Genomic DNA, 19,836 nt, shown 5'->3' with positions numbered 1-19,836 from the left:
ACCCCATCCCCCACTTCCCTCCCCCCCCCCATTTGCTTCCCAGAGTTAGGAGTCTCTCATGATCTGTCTCCCTCTCTCTGTTTTCCCACTAAGTTCCCCTCCATTCCCTTATAATCCCTTTCACTATTTCTTATATTCCACATATGAGTGAAACCATATGATGATTGTCCTTCTCCGATATTTTATTTTTTTAAAAAGCTTATTTATTTGAGAGAGAGAGAGCGAGAGAGCGAGAGAGCGAGAGAGAGCAAGAGCATATGGACGAGCACTGGATGGGGCAGAGGGAGAGGGAGATGAGCAGATTCCCCGCTGAGCAGGGAGCCAGATGTGGGGCTCCATCCCATGACTCTGAGATCATGGCCTGAGCCCAAGTCAGAGGCCCAACCAACTGAGCCACCCAGGTACCCTACATTACTAATTTCTAAGTAAGTGATTCCTCTTCTCCTTTTTCCCAACTTAATCTTTCCATTTCAACTAGTATTATTTTTAAAAGATTTTATTTGTTTGAGAGAGAGAGACAGAGATAGCAAGAAAGAGCATGAGTGGGGAGGAGAGGGAGAGGCAGACTCCCCACTGAGCAGGGAGCCTGACCTGAGCTTGATCCCAGGACCCTGGTATCATGACCTGAGCTGAAGGCAGACACTCCACCAACTGAGCCACCCAGGTGCCCCTCAATTAGTCTTTTATCTAAAATAGTTTTCAGCTTTTTGAGAATAAAATAAAAACATATTTTGATAAACCAAATTATTTTCATAGCTTTTTAATGTACAAACCTATTCTAAGCTTTCAAAACAAAAGTGCACAGGTTATTAGTCATCATCCAACTGTTCAGGCCTTAACAGGTCAATCCTATCCAACTGCTACTGCCAGTGGGTGGAATTTTGTGAAACATTTATTGTCTAACACCCAACATCGAGCAGCTGGATCAGCCGATCGGCCACAGATATGCTGGTAGAAGAAACTTCATGGCTGGTGATGTATATTTTATCCTTTGTCTCCCTAACTCCCAAATCCATTGCTGGAGGCCAATTTCAATGCTAGGAAACTCAAGAAAACAACAGACATTTGGACTATAAGACACTGTAGGTTGTACAAAGATGAACAGACACACAACCAAAAAGTGATTGATCTTCGGTCTTCAAGTCTCTCTGCAAGTGATGGATTGGAAAATTTCAGCAAATATTCACTTTTCTTCCTCTTGAGGTAGAGTATCATCCTTCCTTGCCCTACTGACAGATCACGGTCATGGTCATGGCCATCTGCCTTGTTTGGTCATTAGAGGCTTAACAAATGTGCTGTAAGCAGAGGCCTTCAGATACTGCTTGCTTTGGCACCCCCATCATGTGGTCCAGTGACCCATACTGTGAGGAGAACATGAGCCTGGTAGCTGCAGTCCCTTCAGCCTGGGTCCTCAGAATTAAATTTGAGGGGAAGACTCACCCTCATCAATCCCTCGAGCCAAGCCCAGCCAGTCGCAGAGCCACCCCATGAACTCCAGGTACATGAGAAAGAGAAGTGCTATTTGAAAAAGCCATGGAGATTTCGGAGGGTGTTTGTCATACAGCATCACTGGACAGTAGCTAACTAATACATCTCATCGATTCACTTTATACTATGTGAGATTGGTTCTCCTAAAGCCATATCATCTCTATTTCCTATTTCAGCATTCCATGCTAGCAGCTGAGTCTGGTCCCCTCTTTCTTGGACAGCATTCAGGGCCTTAGGGTAGCTGTCATCTAATTTTTTACTTTCCTCCCATCTCATTCCTTTATGAGAATTCATCTAAAATGACCATCCTAAGATCAGACTAGATATCCTGAGTGCTATAAACCTGTCAAATATTCTTTATGGTGTTAGTTAACTTTTCATACTTAGGCAACAAACTTCTCAAGGGCAGGAGGTCTGTTTTGTACTTCTTTGCGCTCTCTTTCCACAAAACAATCTGTTGCTGGGGGACAGTTTAATTCTAGGCAACTCAAGTCAACAATGAATTATTATGAATACATACTTTTAGATTAGCTGTAAATGTCTACATTGTAAAGCCCTCTACAGATATGGCCTGATTCCTCATCTTGACTCTAAACATCCACCCCTGGGCCCTGGCATGGCCATCAACGTTATGGCCTTCTACCCCTGTTTGCAAACTGTGTCAACATCTACCCCAAACACCCAGAGAAAAGATGGTTCTAAGGGGAGCTAGAGGAGAAATATAGCCTTATTGATGAGTTTTCAACACTGCCAGTGCAAGTTTTCCAACAGTATCAAAAGATGCTATTTATTAACATTTCAAGGAGGCAAATCACCCTAGCAGTTACTCTTCTGGAAGTGGCTCCTGTAGGAGGCCTCACTGCTGCCCTGATCTCTGTGAGACATGAGAACCTCCTAAGCCTCCACATGGCCTGGCCTCCAGACTGGAATCCTGTCTGTTCCCAGGGCTCTTAACCTACACTGTGAATAAGAACCCTCTGGGAACTGTGCTAAAATGCAGACTCCCGGGCCCACACAGTCCATTTTAAGGCATTTCTATATACTTACACCTATAACAAATTTACTACGAAGTTCTAATGTTCTAATGTTATTGTCCTCCCAAGATGTTTTCTTCTGCAAGATGAAAGACTTTAGAGTTTCCTTTTATTTTGGTTATTGCCTCAAAAGCACCTCTAGACTCTTAATTTTAATGTTTTTTGGAAGAAACTCCTAGAAGCAGAACACAGAGGACCTCATCGTAGGGAAAGCATGCTGAGAAAGAGATTGCCAGAGAAGAGCTGGCTACCCAGTTGGAACAAGAGGATGGCTCCGAGCGACAGGGTGAAGACTCCATGGACGATGGTGCAGAATCCAGAGAAGAGCAGGGAAAGCCGGGGACCTGGGGAAGCGTGATGTACAGGAAATGAGAACTGGCAGGAAGAAACAAAGAACACAGCATGGAGGCAACCAGGAACAGTTTTAATTTGATGTAAGAGGAGGTGAAAAGGCTTCCAGGAAAGAACGTCATCTTACTGTCAAGTGAGTCAGGAAGGTTACTTGGAATTTTGTCATCTGTCACTTGAGCTAATAACACTGAATCATTGTTAATGAGTGACTTAATTCAACCCCCCCCCCCTTTCTGAAAAAGGACTCGAGCTGCTTATAAGCAAGCCAGGAATAAGTTAGTGCCAAAAATACATGCCCTAAAGTCTCATTTACATTGCTCAGATGTGGGTAAATTTGGCTCTGAACTTCTGATACGATTAAAACGTTTTATGAAGGAATGGCAGCATTCTGCACAGCGGTGAACTGAATTCCCGCTCTCCCCAATCCTGCAAAGTGTGAGTTCCATCACAATGATGGTAAGTCTCTGACGTTATCTTCACTTTGCAAGTCCCAGTAAGCCCTCGGGCCACTACAATAGATGATCTGTGAAAACAAAAACCTCCAAGTTTGTTTTCAGCTAAAATATCTCATAACTGTACTTATTCCTTTGAGTCAGAGGTAGGTAACACAATTAGCAGAGGCATGTGGGAGCTTTCCAGAGGTCAATGAATGGGAGAAGGTGAAAACAGGACTGGTGGCTTGGATCCAAAACCACTGAGTAGATTGTTTGATAGATTCTGAAGTTTAGTTATAGGACCTGTTGCTTCAACCAAAAAGAAAGGATAAAACTCCAGACAGGCTAACACGAGGGGGCTAGATGAGGAGCAGAGGAACCCAGCCCATGCATCACTGCAGAAAGAGCAGAGGCAGCCCCCACATGAGTTGTAGAGTAAATAGCTCCCCCAAATCTCAGGAGATTGGTCTTTTGGACTGCTTTCAAGCATCCCTGAAAGTCTGAGCCTCTGTCCTACTGTCTAGTCCACCTGGTGTGTTGACCCACTGGGTCTCTTGCCCTCCTGCAATGCAGTGACCCCTAATTAGGCTGTACGACTTGATCTAGGGACCCCCGCACTACGAAGTCTGGGCTCCTGAAGACCCCTCCCTGTGGTCCTTGCCATACTCCACTGTGTTGGTTATCCCTGCCTTCCTCGGCAGACAGTGAGATGCATCTGAACAAGGATTGTGTATTCTGATGATCACATTAGAGATTTAAAAATGACAATGAAGAAATCATTCACACATGCATGTGTGGGGGGGGACCTTGAGTCACTTTCTGCACCTGGTTTGTGGGTCAGTGACATGCTTCAGATCGCATGATATCTAATAAGGACATGTCTCTTTGTACTGTCCTTTTCCCACAATGGTATTGGTTATTATGGCTAGCTTATTCTTTAGCTTGAACTACATAATTATTTTATCTTGTCTTCCACCTCAAATTGGTTAAATTTATAAAGAAGTTTGTGGAGAGAATGTATCTTGATTTCTATTGTGATTCCTAATTGATATATAGTCACCTACTTTAATGTATTGATTTAGTAACTAATAACCTTCCTTACTGAAGTTAAAAAACTAGTTCTAATGTTTGTTGGTACTAGTTCTAATGTTATTGTTGGTTTTCCTGTCATCTACAATGAAGGGATAACTTGCCTGCTCCCTTTTGACAGTTCATATTTATTTTATCTCATCTTTTGCATTAGTTAGAAAAAGCTAGAAAAATGTTAAATGCTAGCAATGATAGTGAACATCCTAATTTGTTTCTAACTTTAATGTAAAATAACTCCAGTGTTTTGCCATAGAGAAAATGTTAGCTTTTTTCATTTTTAAGATCACGTTAAAAACTGCCTAGCAATTTACCACAAATATAGTAGCTTTAAACAAATTTATTACCTCAAAAAAATTAATTAAAATATATTTTACATATAACATCATGTAAATTGAGGATGTATAACATATTGATTTGATATGTTTATATAATATGATGGTCGTAGCAATACTTAGCATCTCATCTACCTCTCATAATTATGGTTTCTTTTTTGTGGTTGGATTAATTAAGATGTAGTTTCTTAGGAAGTTTATTATAATACAATATTATTGTCTATATTCACTATATTGTGCACCATATCTCTGACTCATTTACTACTGGTTGCAAGTTTGTACACTTAAATAACATCTCTCTTGGTTCCCTGCTCCCCACTTTGTTCTTATGAGTATGACTTTTCTAGATTTTACATATAAATGGTATCATAGACAATTTGTCTTTGACTTATTTCACTTAATGTAACGTTCTCAAGATACATACATTATGATGCAAATGGCAGGATTTCCTTCTTTCTCGTGGATGAATAATATTCCGTTATACGTCTATGTCACCCTCTTTACCCATTCATCCATTGACAGGCACTTAGATTATTTTCAATTCTTGGCTATTGTGAATAATGCTGCAATGAGCATGGGACTGCAGCTATCTCTTCAAAATGCAGTGGCTTTAAACAACACAAATTTATAGTCTTGAAATTTTAGTGGGTCAGGAGCTAGGCTCTGGGTCTCCTCAGGCTAAGATCAAGGTAATTGTGGGGGGTGCAGGTGTCATTGGGCTTGGGTCCTCTTCCTTCTAAGCCTAGTGCAGTTGGCAGGATTCATTTCCTTCTCACCTTTTCCAGCTCCCTCCATCTTGAAGCTAGCCATGTAGGATGAATCCTTCTCCTACTTGGAATCTCTGTTATTTTCTCTTAAGGGCTCTTGTGATTATATTGGGGCCACCTGGATAATCCAGGATACTATCCATTACTTGAAGTCAGTTAATTAGTAACCATAATGGCATCTGCAAAATCTCTTTGTTATGTAAAGTGACCTAATTATGGGAGTAATACCATGGTATGGAGATCATGGGGCCCAAATTCTGCCTACCAGACCTCCCAATCTTGGTTTACCAAGCTTTAGAGTTAGAAATGGGTGCCAAGTTTTATTAAATCTCTTTGTATTATCTATTGTCATGATCATATACCTTTTGGCCTTTGACCTATTGATATAAGTAATAGACTTATTAACATTTAAAAAATTGCATTCCTGGAATATGTCAAATTCCCTTCTGTGTCAAATGATTAGTTCTCTTATTACACTTCTAGATTAAATGTGGTGTTATCATGTTGACCTTATATACATTTTTTAAAAAGATTTTATTTATTTATTCATGAGAGACACAAATAAAGAGGCAGAGACAGGCAGAGGGAAAAGCACAGGCTCCTTGAGAGGAGTCCAATGTGGGACTTGATTTACATTTATTAATGAGAATCTCCTTTTTTCATGATGTTTTTGTCAGATTTTAGTGTTACTTTTATGCTATCTTGGTAAAATGAGCAGAAAATCTGTCCAAGCTACTGTAAGATCTGAAATACTATTCAGAGCACAGAAAGTAAGACTGTTTGGTTCTAGCATCTTTCTTGGATGACTCTAGTAAATTACTTAGTTTTTCATTATTAGTAGTCTATTTAAGTTTCCATTCATTCTTTGACTCATTTCCCATAAAATCATGTTTCACTGAGATTTTCAAATCAATCAACATAGTTATATAATATGCAAAGTAATGCAATTATTTTCTAATAACTAAAAAGTTCACCTATATTTGTCTTATTTGAATCTGTTACTTCCACTTTCTTGTTATTTTCTCTTTCAGTCTTACCAGAAGTTTATTTTTATGTTGTTTATTTTCCAAAGAATTAGAGGTGGTATCATATTTATTCTTCTGTTTTCTAGATCATTAACTGTTTTCTTCCTGTTTTTCTTAAGTTTATTCTTTTTCTATCTTCTTGTGATGGATGCTATGTTTATTTGTTTATAAGTTCAGTTTTGTTTTTTGTACTAGACTTTTAAAAACTTTTTATTTTATTGGCCATTCACCATCTAAGTAAACTTCCTGTTTTGAGGAGAATCTCAAAATAGGTGAGAGGCAGGACTCCACCCTCCCACCTCAGTTAGAGACGCTAAAAGTGGGTACTTAACCTCTCCCACTTGCTAACTCCTTGAGTGTGAAGGTGAAACAGGTCCAGGTGCTCCCACCCAGATGTCTGAACCCAGAGTCCTTGCAGACTAACAGAATCACAGTTTTAAGCTGATAGCAGCAGCAGCAGAATTAGAACTCAGTGGTGGCAAAACAAACATTTTGTTTGTAGTGCGTGCACCTCCTGTGACATTCTATTGCAGGAGTGACTGCACTCAGTTACTCAGACTTCCCTGCTCTTATTGGCTTCTGAGGCTGGTTTTCAGGCTTCTCCTCCTCATTCCTATAAGCAACCTGACAGGTTTCCAAATAATTTTTTCTGCTTAGGTCAACTATTTTGTATGTTTAAAATTTAAAATTCTAACCAGTACAGTTTTTTTTTTGCATTTTTCTTATTGTAATTTTCTAGCTATTCCACAATTATGATTTTGAGGTTTGTGTTTGAAGTTTAAAAACCTTTTTTTTTTTTAAATCACAATTGGATAGGTTTGTGTATTTATCTCTTTGCAGTTGATTTCTAGTTCCACTGTTGTGCCATCAGATATTATAGTCTGTGAAATATCTGTTTTTAGAAAGCTAGGGATTTTTTGTGACCTAGTATGATTAAATTTTGTAACTATTCCACACACAGTTAAAAAAAAGATAAGTATATTTTGTAGAAACAAAGTTAAGCATATATTTATTAATTATATATTAGTATTCTTTATTTCCTTACTTGTATTTTACTTACCTGAACCATTAAAATAAGAAGTATGCAATTGTTTCTCATTAGCATTATGTTTATACCAAATTATCCTTGCCTTCTCTAACAAATTTTGCTTTATGTATTTTGATGCAATGTTATTTGTTGCATATATGTTGATGACTGAATTGTTAATTGTACTCTCTACCAGGGTAAAATTACTCTATTTGGCTTATACAATATAATAAATATAATGATTTCTGTCTTGAATTCTCCTTTGTCTATTCTTAGTAATGATCTTTGAGGACTATCTTTTATTTTGATGCATCTAGCTACTAGCACAGTGTATGACACATAGGTGCTTATTAAATGTGACTGAAAAGCAAAGATACTTGAAACTGATGTGAGGGCAGTTACAGTAAAGCCCTGTTTGTTTTGGTTCTTGGGAGGATACAAATGCCAGCTCTCTCCATTCCCTTCAAATGATACACTTTCCTTTAGGAAATCAATAGCTCTCTCATCATACCCTAATAGTTAAAAAGAAATTCCAGAATGTACCTCCACGCCAGAAGGCAGCTGCAATTCCAAATCTCAGATATTCCAAACCTCTTAATATTAGGCACAATTGTGAAGCAGTAACTCTAATGAGTGAGCTCAAATATACACAGAGGATACACAACAGACAAAATATCAGCAGCTGGCTCCAAAAACCACATCACAGAGGAAGCAGCTGGATCAATGGAAGGAAGACACTGTAGGGTGAGAAGGGGAGTGTGTAGTATGTCCAGGAGAGAAAGAGCACAGCAAAAAGGAGACAGGGGAATGAGAAGGAGAGTTTATAAGGATTTTTAAAGATGGTGGTAAAACCCTACCAAAAGCAATAGTCACTGAACACCAAGTCCCTGTGGAGGGCCTCTGGAGGTTCTTTGTGCCACCTACACCAGAATTAATAGATGAGGATAGAACAAAATGTGACCGGGTCAACTCCTGTGTGAGGAGAGTGGCTGGCACTGCTGAGAGCTCCTCAGGGATTGACACAACTGGGGCGCTTCACATGTCCTTTCTTTTGTTCTCACAGCACTTCAGGATATGGCACTGCATAGGCAGAGAGGATCCTCCTTGCCCACACAGGGCAATAGGTCTGGAACCCAGGGGCAGTCGCCTCCAGAGGCTACCTCTAGGTCTCAGGCTAAGCTGCCTGGTCAAAGCTAGACAAATTCATGGTACAGAATGAAGCAGACTTACAAATGCTCACATGCGCCATCTCATATTTGAGCAAACTCAACTTAGTCCACAGTGTGTATTTAAACTACTTTCAAGAAGATCCTTTTAATTACAGGTTTAGACTGTATTAAGAATACTCAATTAAAAACAAACAAACAAAAACAAACAAAAACAAAACAAAACAAAACAACACAAAAGAATACTCAATTCCAGTGAAAGCTGCTGGCTATTGTGACATGAGACCAGAGACTACCAAAGGATAGACTTTCCTGAAATGTGGAGTGGACTCACTTGGGGCTCTGGGAAGTATACCGTGAGTTAGAGAGGACCTCTCAAGCACACAGTTTGCTTTCCAGAACCTCCAGTTACTCACACTATAATAATGATCTGAGGGATCCTGAGGATCAGAGAGAGTAGAAGTGGCTATATGGCCCCAGATGTTGATCATTTAGAAATATTTTATAACCTCAAAGATTGCCTGGATGAACAAATAAGCCAAAATATTCTGTTCCATATGTGCAGAAGCAATTTGATAGCAAAAGAAAAAGAACTAAAGAGAAGACAGAAAAGGTTCTGAGAGAGAGACAGAAACAGAGGTAAACAGAGACAAAACCAGAGGTGGTGATGGGGAATATATTCACTTCTAATACTTCAGGTCATCTAAAGCACACCAGATTACAGGAAAACGAGGTAATTCCTATCACACTGTGAAGATGAACCTTGTAATGTGCAGTTATTTGGGAGTGTTATGGCAGCAGTTCATGATAACGCTATTGGCAAACATTCACTGAGCCCTCAGTGTGCACCAGGTCTCTACAGGTTGCTTGCTGGGCACTATCTCACTTAATCCTTAAAAGAAACCTATGAGGTAGTACTAGGGTCATCCCATTTTACAGACGGGATAACAATTGGGTAGTCAGATAACCTACCCAGGTACTAATACTATCCAATGACAGGACCTGGATCCAGCCTTGGGTATTTAACATTAGAGCCACATTGCCAACCACTAGGATCTGCTAACCAGTTCTGTATTTGTACCAGAGTTTGCTCTCCATGAAAGCTTTTCCCTCAGTTCCTCAACTAAAAATACAGAGCCCCTACAAGTTTGCTCTCATTTCAAACTTATTTAACAAAGAAAAACACTCTTCTAAACTGCCTGAGAAACTGTACTTTTCCTCTCTCTTCTCCCACTGTAAACTGATATTTATTTGTGTACGTAGGAAGAACCATCCCAAACCCATTCATTACAAGGGAAGGGAAGCCACATGTACTAACCTTGGCTTTCAGCACATCATTGTATTTTTCCTCTCTGGCTGCAAAAAGTATAATTCTTTCAATAAAAACTTTCTATCTAAAAATAAAATCACAGCAAACTCTGCAATTACACTTCTCTGTTGGAGATATTTGCTTTCCACTCTATTTTCCTGAATGTGGAAAGAGGTCCAATTTTCTGGTCTGCTAATGGGTCACACCAAAGGCCCAAATGTAGCATAATGAACTGGAAAACCAAAGCTATGTAGGTTTGAATCACTGTGTGGTTGTTCCAGGAGTGCTGTGAGTAGCTTTATGTTAAATCAGCTATATTCTACTTATCTCACCTGTCGTTGGTACAGTGGGGCCCTGATCAAGGTTTGCCAAACTCCAGCCCTAGGACAAGCAGATGCTCCTTAGAGGAGACATTGGTAATGTAGTCTCTGGCCAGTTTTCCTCCTCTTGAGCCTACTCCCAAACTTTCCCCTTTCCTTGCCTTTCCTTTTGCTGTTCTGTGTCTCCCAATTATAGGACACCACCCTGCTTATTTGTGGAGTGCTGTATTGCTACCATGACTTGGATTTATCAGAAAAGTTGCAGAAGGGCTCCTAGATACTATAGACTGGCGGCTTGAATTTTCTCAGCTGGTGGTTTCCATGAGATATTGTACTATCTTAAATATGCTCTAGGAGAAGTACACCATTAACTGGTGTTGATACATAATTTTGATAAGGGGATTTTACATCTAATTCATCAGAGTTCTTTAAGGGACATTTATGTACACCTACAGGTGTTGGAGGAAATGAATAAGATGGTTATAGGAGCTTTTAGAAAGTGTTTTATAATAATCCAAAGAGAATTTTAAAACACTATGAGCTGGGGAGGAAGTTTTATCATGATTAGTAGTCTAGACTACAGAAAGGAAATAGAAGATTGAGATCAACTGATACAAATGAACAAATGAACAGATGTCTAGAAATGGGTAAACACTTTTATAAATAATAAAGAGAAGGAGGTGCCCAGTAAACTCTTTGGAGTTGGGGAATACCAACTCCCTACTTATAAATGCCTAGTGGAATAAGTCACTGGATCTCCAGGAGAAGGCGTGGAATATAACAGAAGAGCTTTACAAAAGTGTAAGTTACATCATATAATATCTCATCATATGATACTCCATCATGTAATATCAAAACTATGACTCCAGAAAGGGTCTTGAGAACCTCTACAGGTTATTCCTTAAAGATACTCTGCAATGCTTTGACTTAAAAGTGTCCTCAAGATGGCCTGTGGGGCTGAAGTCATGAGGAAGCCTATCAGAAGTCTAACAAAGGCTGTCATGTGCCTTATAGAAACCCTGGTCTGCCCCCGTATAGAGGACCAGGTATGGTTTTGGTCACCATACCCACAGAGTGCTATAGTAGATCAAGGAATTATCCATAGAAAGACAATCAAAAATATAAAGGGATCAGAAAAAATAACAGAATACCAACAAGAATTACAGATACAATAATAACATTTGCTCTACACCAGGCACTATTCCAAGTGCTTTCCTTGTGTTGATCCATATAATCCATCAACCATCCCATGAAGTGGCTACTGTTATCAAGGCCATTGTATAGATGAGAAAACTGAGGCATAGAGAGTTTAAGTAGCTTGTCTGAGTCATGAAGCTAGTATTTGCACCCAGGCCATCTGGTGCCAGATTCCTGGCTCTTGACTAAGACTACTTGCAAAATGGGAGAAGATAGAACAAAATTCCATGCTGTTCTGCTTGGGGGCCAAGGCTAAAAGTAATTTATCTAACTTAAAAAAAAAAAAAACAAAAAACAAGACAAAGCCTTGATGGGGGAAATCATGGACTTTATACCAAATTATAGATTTTTAAAGTTAGGATGAAGTAAATTTCAGACAAATAAAAGGAAAACATTTTTGTACAGTGGAAGTATATTATAACATTTTATTTTCTTTAAGAATGGAGACTATGAATTCTAATAGATTCAGAAAGAGTATTGGCCATGAATGATGATGTTTTACTGAGGGAAATAAGGTTGGTTCTGAGCTAACAGGATTCCTGGAATTATCCTTGGTCATTTCTATTAGAGGCAGGTCACAGGACTGGAGAAATGAGGGTCTTTCCGGGTGAGGAGAGCCTTTGTGTAAATCACCCTTCCTGTGACTTGAGTCACCTGGTTGCCAACTTCTCTAAGAAGCTTCACACCAAGGAAGGAGATGGTCTGTGGGTGTGGCTAGCAGCTCTCCATTTGAAGTGACAGAAGGTGCTTGCCAAATAATTCCAGGGGGCTGAGAGCCACGTCACTTGTCAAAATCCTGTGCTGGGCCAACGGTGGCCTAACAGTAGAGCCACGTCTTACAACTGAGGAGCCTGTGCTATACCCGTTCCCTCAGTCTGTTTCTCTAGTCTGTCCCTGAGCAAGCAAGTGGACAGGGAGGGAAGATTGTGGTGGTCCCTGGGAAGAGCCACCATCCTAGCCTCTGCCTCTCTTCCTCTCCTTGGGCTGCAAGTGCCTCCAGCTCCCCCACTAAGTACCTCTGGAGGAGTTGTGAGAACTGCACAAAGCTCATCCGGCAACATGTGGAGACAGCCTTCTGGGTGATGGAGGGACCTAGGGGTAAAGTGGTTTTATTCCTAATGCCCGCTGATCCGGCCACTCCAGGGCAGGAACCCCCACTCTGTTGTGCGCCCTGCAGGAGCAGAGGACCTAGGGCGCCGGACTGATAGTGGGGGTGGGGGTGGAAGACGTAAAAAGGAAAAAGAGATTTGGTAGCACTGGGCTTGGTGAATGGGATCCGTGGCAGGAGGCACTTGAAATATTTATTACTGAGTTGTTCGGTTCCGGGGATTATAGAGACACACATGCTGACTCTCCTTAGCGCAATCTCCTCCAAGGCCACCAAGGCAATCAATCAGCCACCTCATCCGCTGCAGACATTTCACCCCCCGCATGAGAGGCGGAACAGAGGCGATTTCTGCTGCTACTCACCTACGCAGTTATCGCAAAGGCTACAATGAGAGGCACGAGGGGGCCGGAAAATCTTGCAGGTGAAACAATATTTAAGTTTCACAGTCTGGCCATTGATGATGACTTCTTTGGTTCTGGGAGGTGGGCGGTACCCCCCTGAACTGGTGCCATTTGCGATATCTGTGGAGAAAAGAAGAGAAAGCACACGCCCTTAACACAATCATTTGTCCTCTGTGGCCTCGTGCACCTAGGAGGAGGCCTGGAGTCTGCACTTCTAAGGGCAGTGGTCACACCTGGCATTGGGACACCTATGCCTTCCTGGGAGGCACCTGACACACAAATGCTCCCTGCTGTCAGAGGACCTGCATGCAGCCCCATAGCATTCCTGCTCCTTGCCAGACTAGTTACACAGGTGGGAGCCGCCAGGTGACTGAGTTCTGGCCAATGGGGTTCAAGCTCAGCCACTGGGTACCAACCCATGGAGTCCCGAACGCTCTCTCCCCTCCAGGCAGGCGCACCTTGGAACCTCAAAGCGGGGATCCTGATGTCTGTGCTGAATAGAGCTGCCTTTCTAACCTCTTTATCCTCCATACTGTCATAGGGACACCAAATTCCCACAGTGTTAAATTGCTGAAGGTCTGGATTTTATTTGTTACAGCAGCTAGTGTTGCCCTAATACAGTGGGTGATACTGACATCAAGATCTTTCTCCGATGGTGCATTCCAAATCCAGCTTAAGAATGTCCCATCTTGAAATGAACAAGGGGGTAGTGGAAGGGGAGGTGGACGGGGGGTTGGGGGACTGGGTGATGGGCACTGAGGGGGGCATTTGACTAGAGGAGTACTGGGTGTTATGCTATATGTTGGCAAATCGAACTCCAATAAAAAATATATACAAAAAAAAAAAAGAATGTCCCATCTTGCACATTGGCCTCCTCAAAAATACCAGGCATTGGATGGAAGGAATATAAATTTTTTATATATATATATCTGTGTGTGTGTATGTATATATACATACACACACATCATATATATATATATACTTATGTCCAAAAATATGTATTTAAAGGTTATATTTACACATAAATATATGTATATTTATGTATACATAAATATGTATTTAAAGGTATATTTAATATACATATGTAAATACATATTTAAAGGTATATTATATATTCAAATATACATACATTTAAATGTATGTTTTAAAAATAATTTCCATGTTTTGTTTATTGTCTGACCAGCATCCTTCATTATATTTTAGAATCAGTTTTTTAAATGTTGAAGAAAATACAAACATGTTTATTTTTTAAAGTTTCACTTTATCTTATAGTCTGGTTCTTGTCTCTGAGTTCACATTAGAATCACCTGGGGAGCTTTTAAACTTCCCCTAATGCATGGATCCTGCCCCGGACCCATTAAATCAGAATCGTCCCCAGGATGATTCTAATGTGCTGCAGGGTTGAGAACCCTTGCTCTCCAGGAAAATAAAACATAGAGTTTTATTCTCATCTAGACCCCTCCCAGCCCTGTGAGGCCTGCCAGAAAGAATTTGGGGCAGCTAGCTGTGCAGCCAAGAGCAGGAGGCCCCTGGGGGAGCAAGAGCAAGAATATCTAAGGGCTTCAGCAAAGACTCTGTAGTCAATAAACAAGCAAGGCAGACCCTAGGGGCTGGAGGAAATCTTGGGAAACTTCAGGGTGTTCTCGAAACAGAGCCAGTAGCATTAAAAGTAGCTGTTCCTTTTAATTTATACACAAGGAAAGTACACATGATCAGATAGCAGCATTTGCAGCATTCGGTAAATTTGCTAAGTGGTAATAAGCAGTGAGTCCTGTCACCCACTGAGGCCCCCACAAACAGTCTGGGCAGGAGTCATGAGAAGAGCTTCCAAAACTATTAATCTTTCTGTCCTGCCCTTAGAGGGTCTGATTTCATTGGCAGGGTACAGTCTGGCTTCAGGGTGGTAAAAACTCCCCAGGTATGGTGGTATTCGCAGAGCTGCACCCTCTGCCAGCACCCCAGCACGGACGGAATCTACCATTCAACATGTAATGACTTCGGGGCCCCTCACCTTTCACCCCAATCTTTAAGAGGAGGACCGAGGCCTGGAAATCTGCCCCAGCCTTTTGGCCTAAGTGTTGGTATTTGTGAAAATACCAGTGGCAGGCAAGCAACTTGAGTGGTTACTAGGCATTTTCTACTCATGGAAAACTAAAGTTCTCTAAGCAGGTTATGGAAGAAGAAGACAGAGAGTTCAGGAATATCTGAGGGACAGAGGCAGTGCGGAGGACAGGAAAACGGGCAGAGTAAGGGGCAACCCTCTGCTTTACCTTTTTGCTGAGGACAATCCTTCAACTTAGAATAATTAAATAGCTGGGGAGCCTAAGGACCCTGGGTGACCTTGCCCAGAAGGATACCTTCTCCTGGCATGTGTCCCCACCTGCCTGGCCCCCCGGTGCCTATCTTATCAAACATCTCAATGGATTCTGAATAAGGAGTAAACAAAGAGATGACATGGCTGTGTACTTCCCTTAGCATCATGGCAAAAATAACTTGCTTTGAATACATCAAAGATAAGGTCAGCTCTCCAGAGGTGCCAATTGGGTGCCACTGAGGCCTAAATTAATTATAACTTGGTGCCTCATTAGCCTTATGTCAGCCATGAAATCCATTGTATCAATTCAGCTCTTGCAAACGTGGGCAGGAAAACTCAAAAGCCAGATATAGGTTTCAAAATAATAACCCAATCAATAATATTTGTGTTAACTTAATCAGAAAATTTAAAAAGTGAATTGTCAAGGGAAGTGTTTTAAAAAGCTGGGATAATGCACTTATTCACACTGCAACGACTAACAAAGCCTAGCCTGAGTAGCAGTGACTTGGAAAAGTAGTTAGCACTTCTTAAAATAAACAAGTGATTGTGTAGTTCCAAACTATATTTTTGAAAGATTAAAAGTTTGATACAATGTGAACTGAAGGCGAAACTCAACAGGCATGACAAATGGAAGCATAAGAATGAAGCTAAACCCAAAAACTCGTATCTGCAGAGCTTTTTATGTAAAAGAAATTGAAGAATCAGAAGACCTGGATTCAGGGCCCAGTTGTACCATCATTAAAGTGACTAAAGGTCTATAGAACTAAAAAAAAAAAAAAAAAAAAAAGCCAATTGACATTTAAGACATACAGTTGACCCTCGAACAATGTTGGGGTTGGGGAGCCAATCCCTTGCAGAGTTGAAAATCCAATTATAACTTTTGACTCCCCCAAAACTTTACTATTAGTAGCCTATTGTTGATCAGAAGCCTTACCAATAACATAAATTAAGATGTATTTTGTATTGCATGCACCATGTACTGTATTCTTACAATTGAGTGAGCTAGAGAAAAGAAAATGTTATTAAGAAAATCATAAATAAAAAAAAAATAAAAAAAAAGAAAATCATAAATAAAACACATTTGCTGTTACAAATACTGTTCTGTATTTATTGAGAAAACCACATGTATAAGTGGCCCCCATGCAGTTCAAACCCACGTTCGACCTGGTGGTAGTTACAGATTGGAGGGGAGACCTGGGACCTCACTAGTGCAACAGTACAAGGATCTGCTTTCCTGTCTTTCCCCAGATGCTGCTGGAGGGCAGGGACCACGTTTTACCCACTTTCATGTTCCTGCTGTCCAGATGAGGTTCTAGCACACAGTAGGTGTGAAAGGCCAATAGTCCTGGCAGGTGAGGATGAAAGATGCCAGTCAGAGTTTCCTTGCCCTGGGGATGCCTCTCTCAAGATCCTCCTGAGGCTGCTGCTCTTCTTATATGTGTCCCTAGTTGCTGCTGGTCAAGAGACCCATCTCATGCAGCTTGTCTGTGACACTAGAATGCGCCACATGACATGGGCAGCTGGACACCTCAGGATACCCCAGTGGTGCTGTTTCTTCCACATAATAAATTCAAAGCTTTCAGGCATGCTTATGTCCAGGGTAGACATGAATAATAGGGCCTTGAAACCCAGGACCTCAAATACCTACCTGAGCACAAAGGAAGTTTCTCTTGAATGTTCAGAGTGATGCCAATGGCTGGTCATAAAATCTGTTCCTTGTTCCTGGAAATGACGACCACCCGTGGCCCATGTCATGGGGCACACAAGGTGGCATTCCTGTGCTAATCCTCAATTACTCTGCGTTTTGGGTTTGGGTTTTTTTTGTTGTTGTTGGCAACCATTGTGCCTCTGCCTCTTAGGGCTGCTCTTTGTGGTTTAAGTAGAGCCGTTGAAAAAAAGAGTAATTGAAGTCTGCAATATCTAATGGATAAAGAACACTAGAATTTGGGGGGATAAACCTCTAACAGTACTTCAAGTTTATATGAGTCAGTATTTCTTAAGGACATTTTTATACACAGGCATTTTGAAAGAGAACTTAAAAGCCTGAAATGGCCTTTCTCTTCATAAAGTACCCTTTCCTTGCAAATTGCCGGTAGCTGTGGGTGTGGAGGCAGAAACAGTGACAGAACCGCCATCTGGCATGAACCTCACAATCAGCAAAGAAAGAGGGGATCTGGGGATCTGGAGAAGGGGTGCTGTGCACGCAGTGTGAGTCCAGAGACACAAAGCTGCCTGTTGACTAAGTTTTTCACTCTGAGAGGAGTCCTGGGCTTAACCAGAGGTCCTAAGTAAGCTGTTTGTTAATACATGCCTACTCTGAATAAGTCACTCTGAATAAGTCTTGTTCTTTTAGGACACTCGTATCCTGAGAGACCCACTTGTCTACCATCTTATTTTCTGCTCCAAATTCAGGGAGAAAATGGTTGAACTTTTAAAACTATTGAACTTCACCATATAAAGTAATTGAACTCTGCTTTTTTTTTTTTTTAATGTAGAGGGAATGGGGCACCTTGGTGCCTCAGTCAGTTGAGCATCTGACTCTTGATTTCTGCTCAGGTCATGATCTCAGGGTCATGAGTTCAAGCCCTGCATGGGGCTCTGCTTGAGATTCTCTCCTTCTCTTTGTGCCCTTCCCCCTGTTTGTGTTCTCTCTCTCTCTTTCTCTCTCTCTCTCAAATAAATAAATCTTAAAAAAATAAAATGCAAAGGAAAAAACCCAAATATACAAAAGATATACATTTCTTTACCTTTACCAAAAGGATTTGGAACAGTGGGATTCCCCGATGCGTTGGAGTTTTATAGATGATTCACACTGACAATGTTGTCCAGAGAGAGAAGAACCTCCACTAATAAGTGTTTAACTGGAATGAAGGTAAAGCTTCTCTGCATGAGGATACAAGTCACAGGGGAAGTACAATTTGCTTTATACCAGGTTTGATGATTATGTCCATTGCATGTGCTGGAGGACAGCTGTTGGATCTAATGCATCTGAAATTTCATAAGGTTCATTTCATTGGTGCTCTGCAGCATTTGGGACACAGACCACCCAACCTTGAAATGGTTATCTATCATGAAGGGAAATGGCTAAGAGCCAATTAACATAGACTCCTGCCTAACAGTCTGTAAGCTTCCAGGCCCATAGGAAAATATTAAAATAATTAGATCTTAGACAACTCAAGTATTAAAGCGCTAGGGAGGAAAGTAGAGCCAATCTTGATCTGTCCACAGATGTTGGTTAGGTTTCCACTGGAGGGTAAAATATGACTATTTTCTCACCAATATATTGGATGGCAGTAGCTTTGCCTCTGTAAATGCTTACATACAAATGAGCATTTGAGGGCTCGTGAAGGGGTGACAGCCCCCCAGTCCTCTCTTTCCAGATGAAAGCTCTGCTCTGTCAGTTTGTCTTAAATGTTTATCCTCAAGGACTAAAACTGGTGCCTGAAGCGAGGCTCATGCAGGCAGAGTTTCAAACCTGAGCCACATGGGCAGACAGACAGGGAAGTAGTCCCCTCTGCTTTGTAGGGCACATCTTAAGGGGGAGCAGGGAATGTCTGCAAAGCCAGGAGCAAGAGAACAAGGAAAGCAGGTGCAGGGAGCCCATAAGCAAGTGTAGGCCCCACATGGGATGGAAGGGGCCCTACCAGGAAGGAAGACATAAGGTATTCAGGGCCCAGCTAGTCTTTCCCAACTCCTTCACACGTTCCTTTAATATGAGTGTTGGAGGTACCTGGGCGGACAACACAGACCTGGCTCCTGCCTTAGAGCAGTGTACAGTCTAGTGGAGGAAACAGATATCAATTAAGTATCCACACAACTAAATGCGTCATCATGCATTGTGTCACATTGAGTCAGAGGAGTAGGTAAGTCTGCCTGGTGTGGGAGCTCTTTCCAGAAGACAGCATTTGAACCAGGATCTGAAGGATGATGGAGTAGGGCTTCCTTAGGCAATGCATGTGCAAGAATGCATGCACACTGGGAACAGGGACCAGGAATGTCAGGCAGAGGGGATAAAGTATGTACTGGCTCCAGGACAGGAGGCAGATGGTATATTCAAGACCTGAAGGGAGGTTAGTATGACCAGGACACAGTGCCTAGGAGATGGTCAGAGAGGAAGAAGGCAAGGGCTAGATCACATGGAGCCTTGTGGCCATGACTGGGATGTTGGCCTTCATTCTAAGTGCAAAATAAAGTATGATTGTTCTTTTTACATGTCAACTTGACTAAGCTATGTGCCCAGTTGTCTGATCAAACATCAGTAGAGATGTTGCTGAGGTGTTTTTAGATGAGATTAACATTTATTTATTTATTTTTAAAATTTATTTATTTATAAAAGAAAGAGCAGGAGTAGGGGGAGAGGGAGGGTCAGAGGAAGAAGGAGAAGCAGACTCCCTGCTAAGCAGGGAGCCCAACATGGGGCTCAATCCCAGGACCCTGGGATCATGACCTGAGCCGAAGGCAGATGCTTAACCAA

The 19,836-nt window shown here is 41.3% G+C and overlaps 1 protein-coding gene across 5 annotated transcripts in view; it reads right to left on the bottom strand.

The window, feature by feature from the left end:
- The window catches only part of ZDHHC14 (zinc finger DHHC-type palmitoyltransferase 14), a 283,131-nt gene that overhangs the window by 63,338 nt on the left and 199,957 nt on the right, over nt 1–19,836 (bottom strand). For all 5 annotated transcript variants that reach the window (XM_038526426.1, XM_038526424.1, XM_038526425.1 and 2 more), the window contains exon 3: nt 13,010–13,168. In XM_038526426.1, coding sequence (XP_038382354.1) covers nt 13,010–13,168 — 159 coding nt within the window. The remainder of the gene's footprint in view (nt 1–13,009; nt 13,169–19,836) is intronic.

Source organism: Canis lupus, chromosome 1 (genome assembly GCF_011100685.1).
Source record: "Canis lupus familiaris isolate Mischka breed German Shepherd chromosome 1, alternate assembly UU_Cfam_GSD_1.0, whole genome shotgun sequence".
Taxonomy (NCBI): domain Eukaryota; kingdom Metazoa; phylum Chordata; class Mammalia; order Carnivora; family Canidae; genus Canis; species Canis lupus.
Note: the sequence above shows the minus strand (reverse complement) of the source record. Positions and strands in the feature narration are given on the sequence as shown.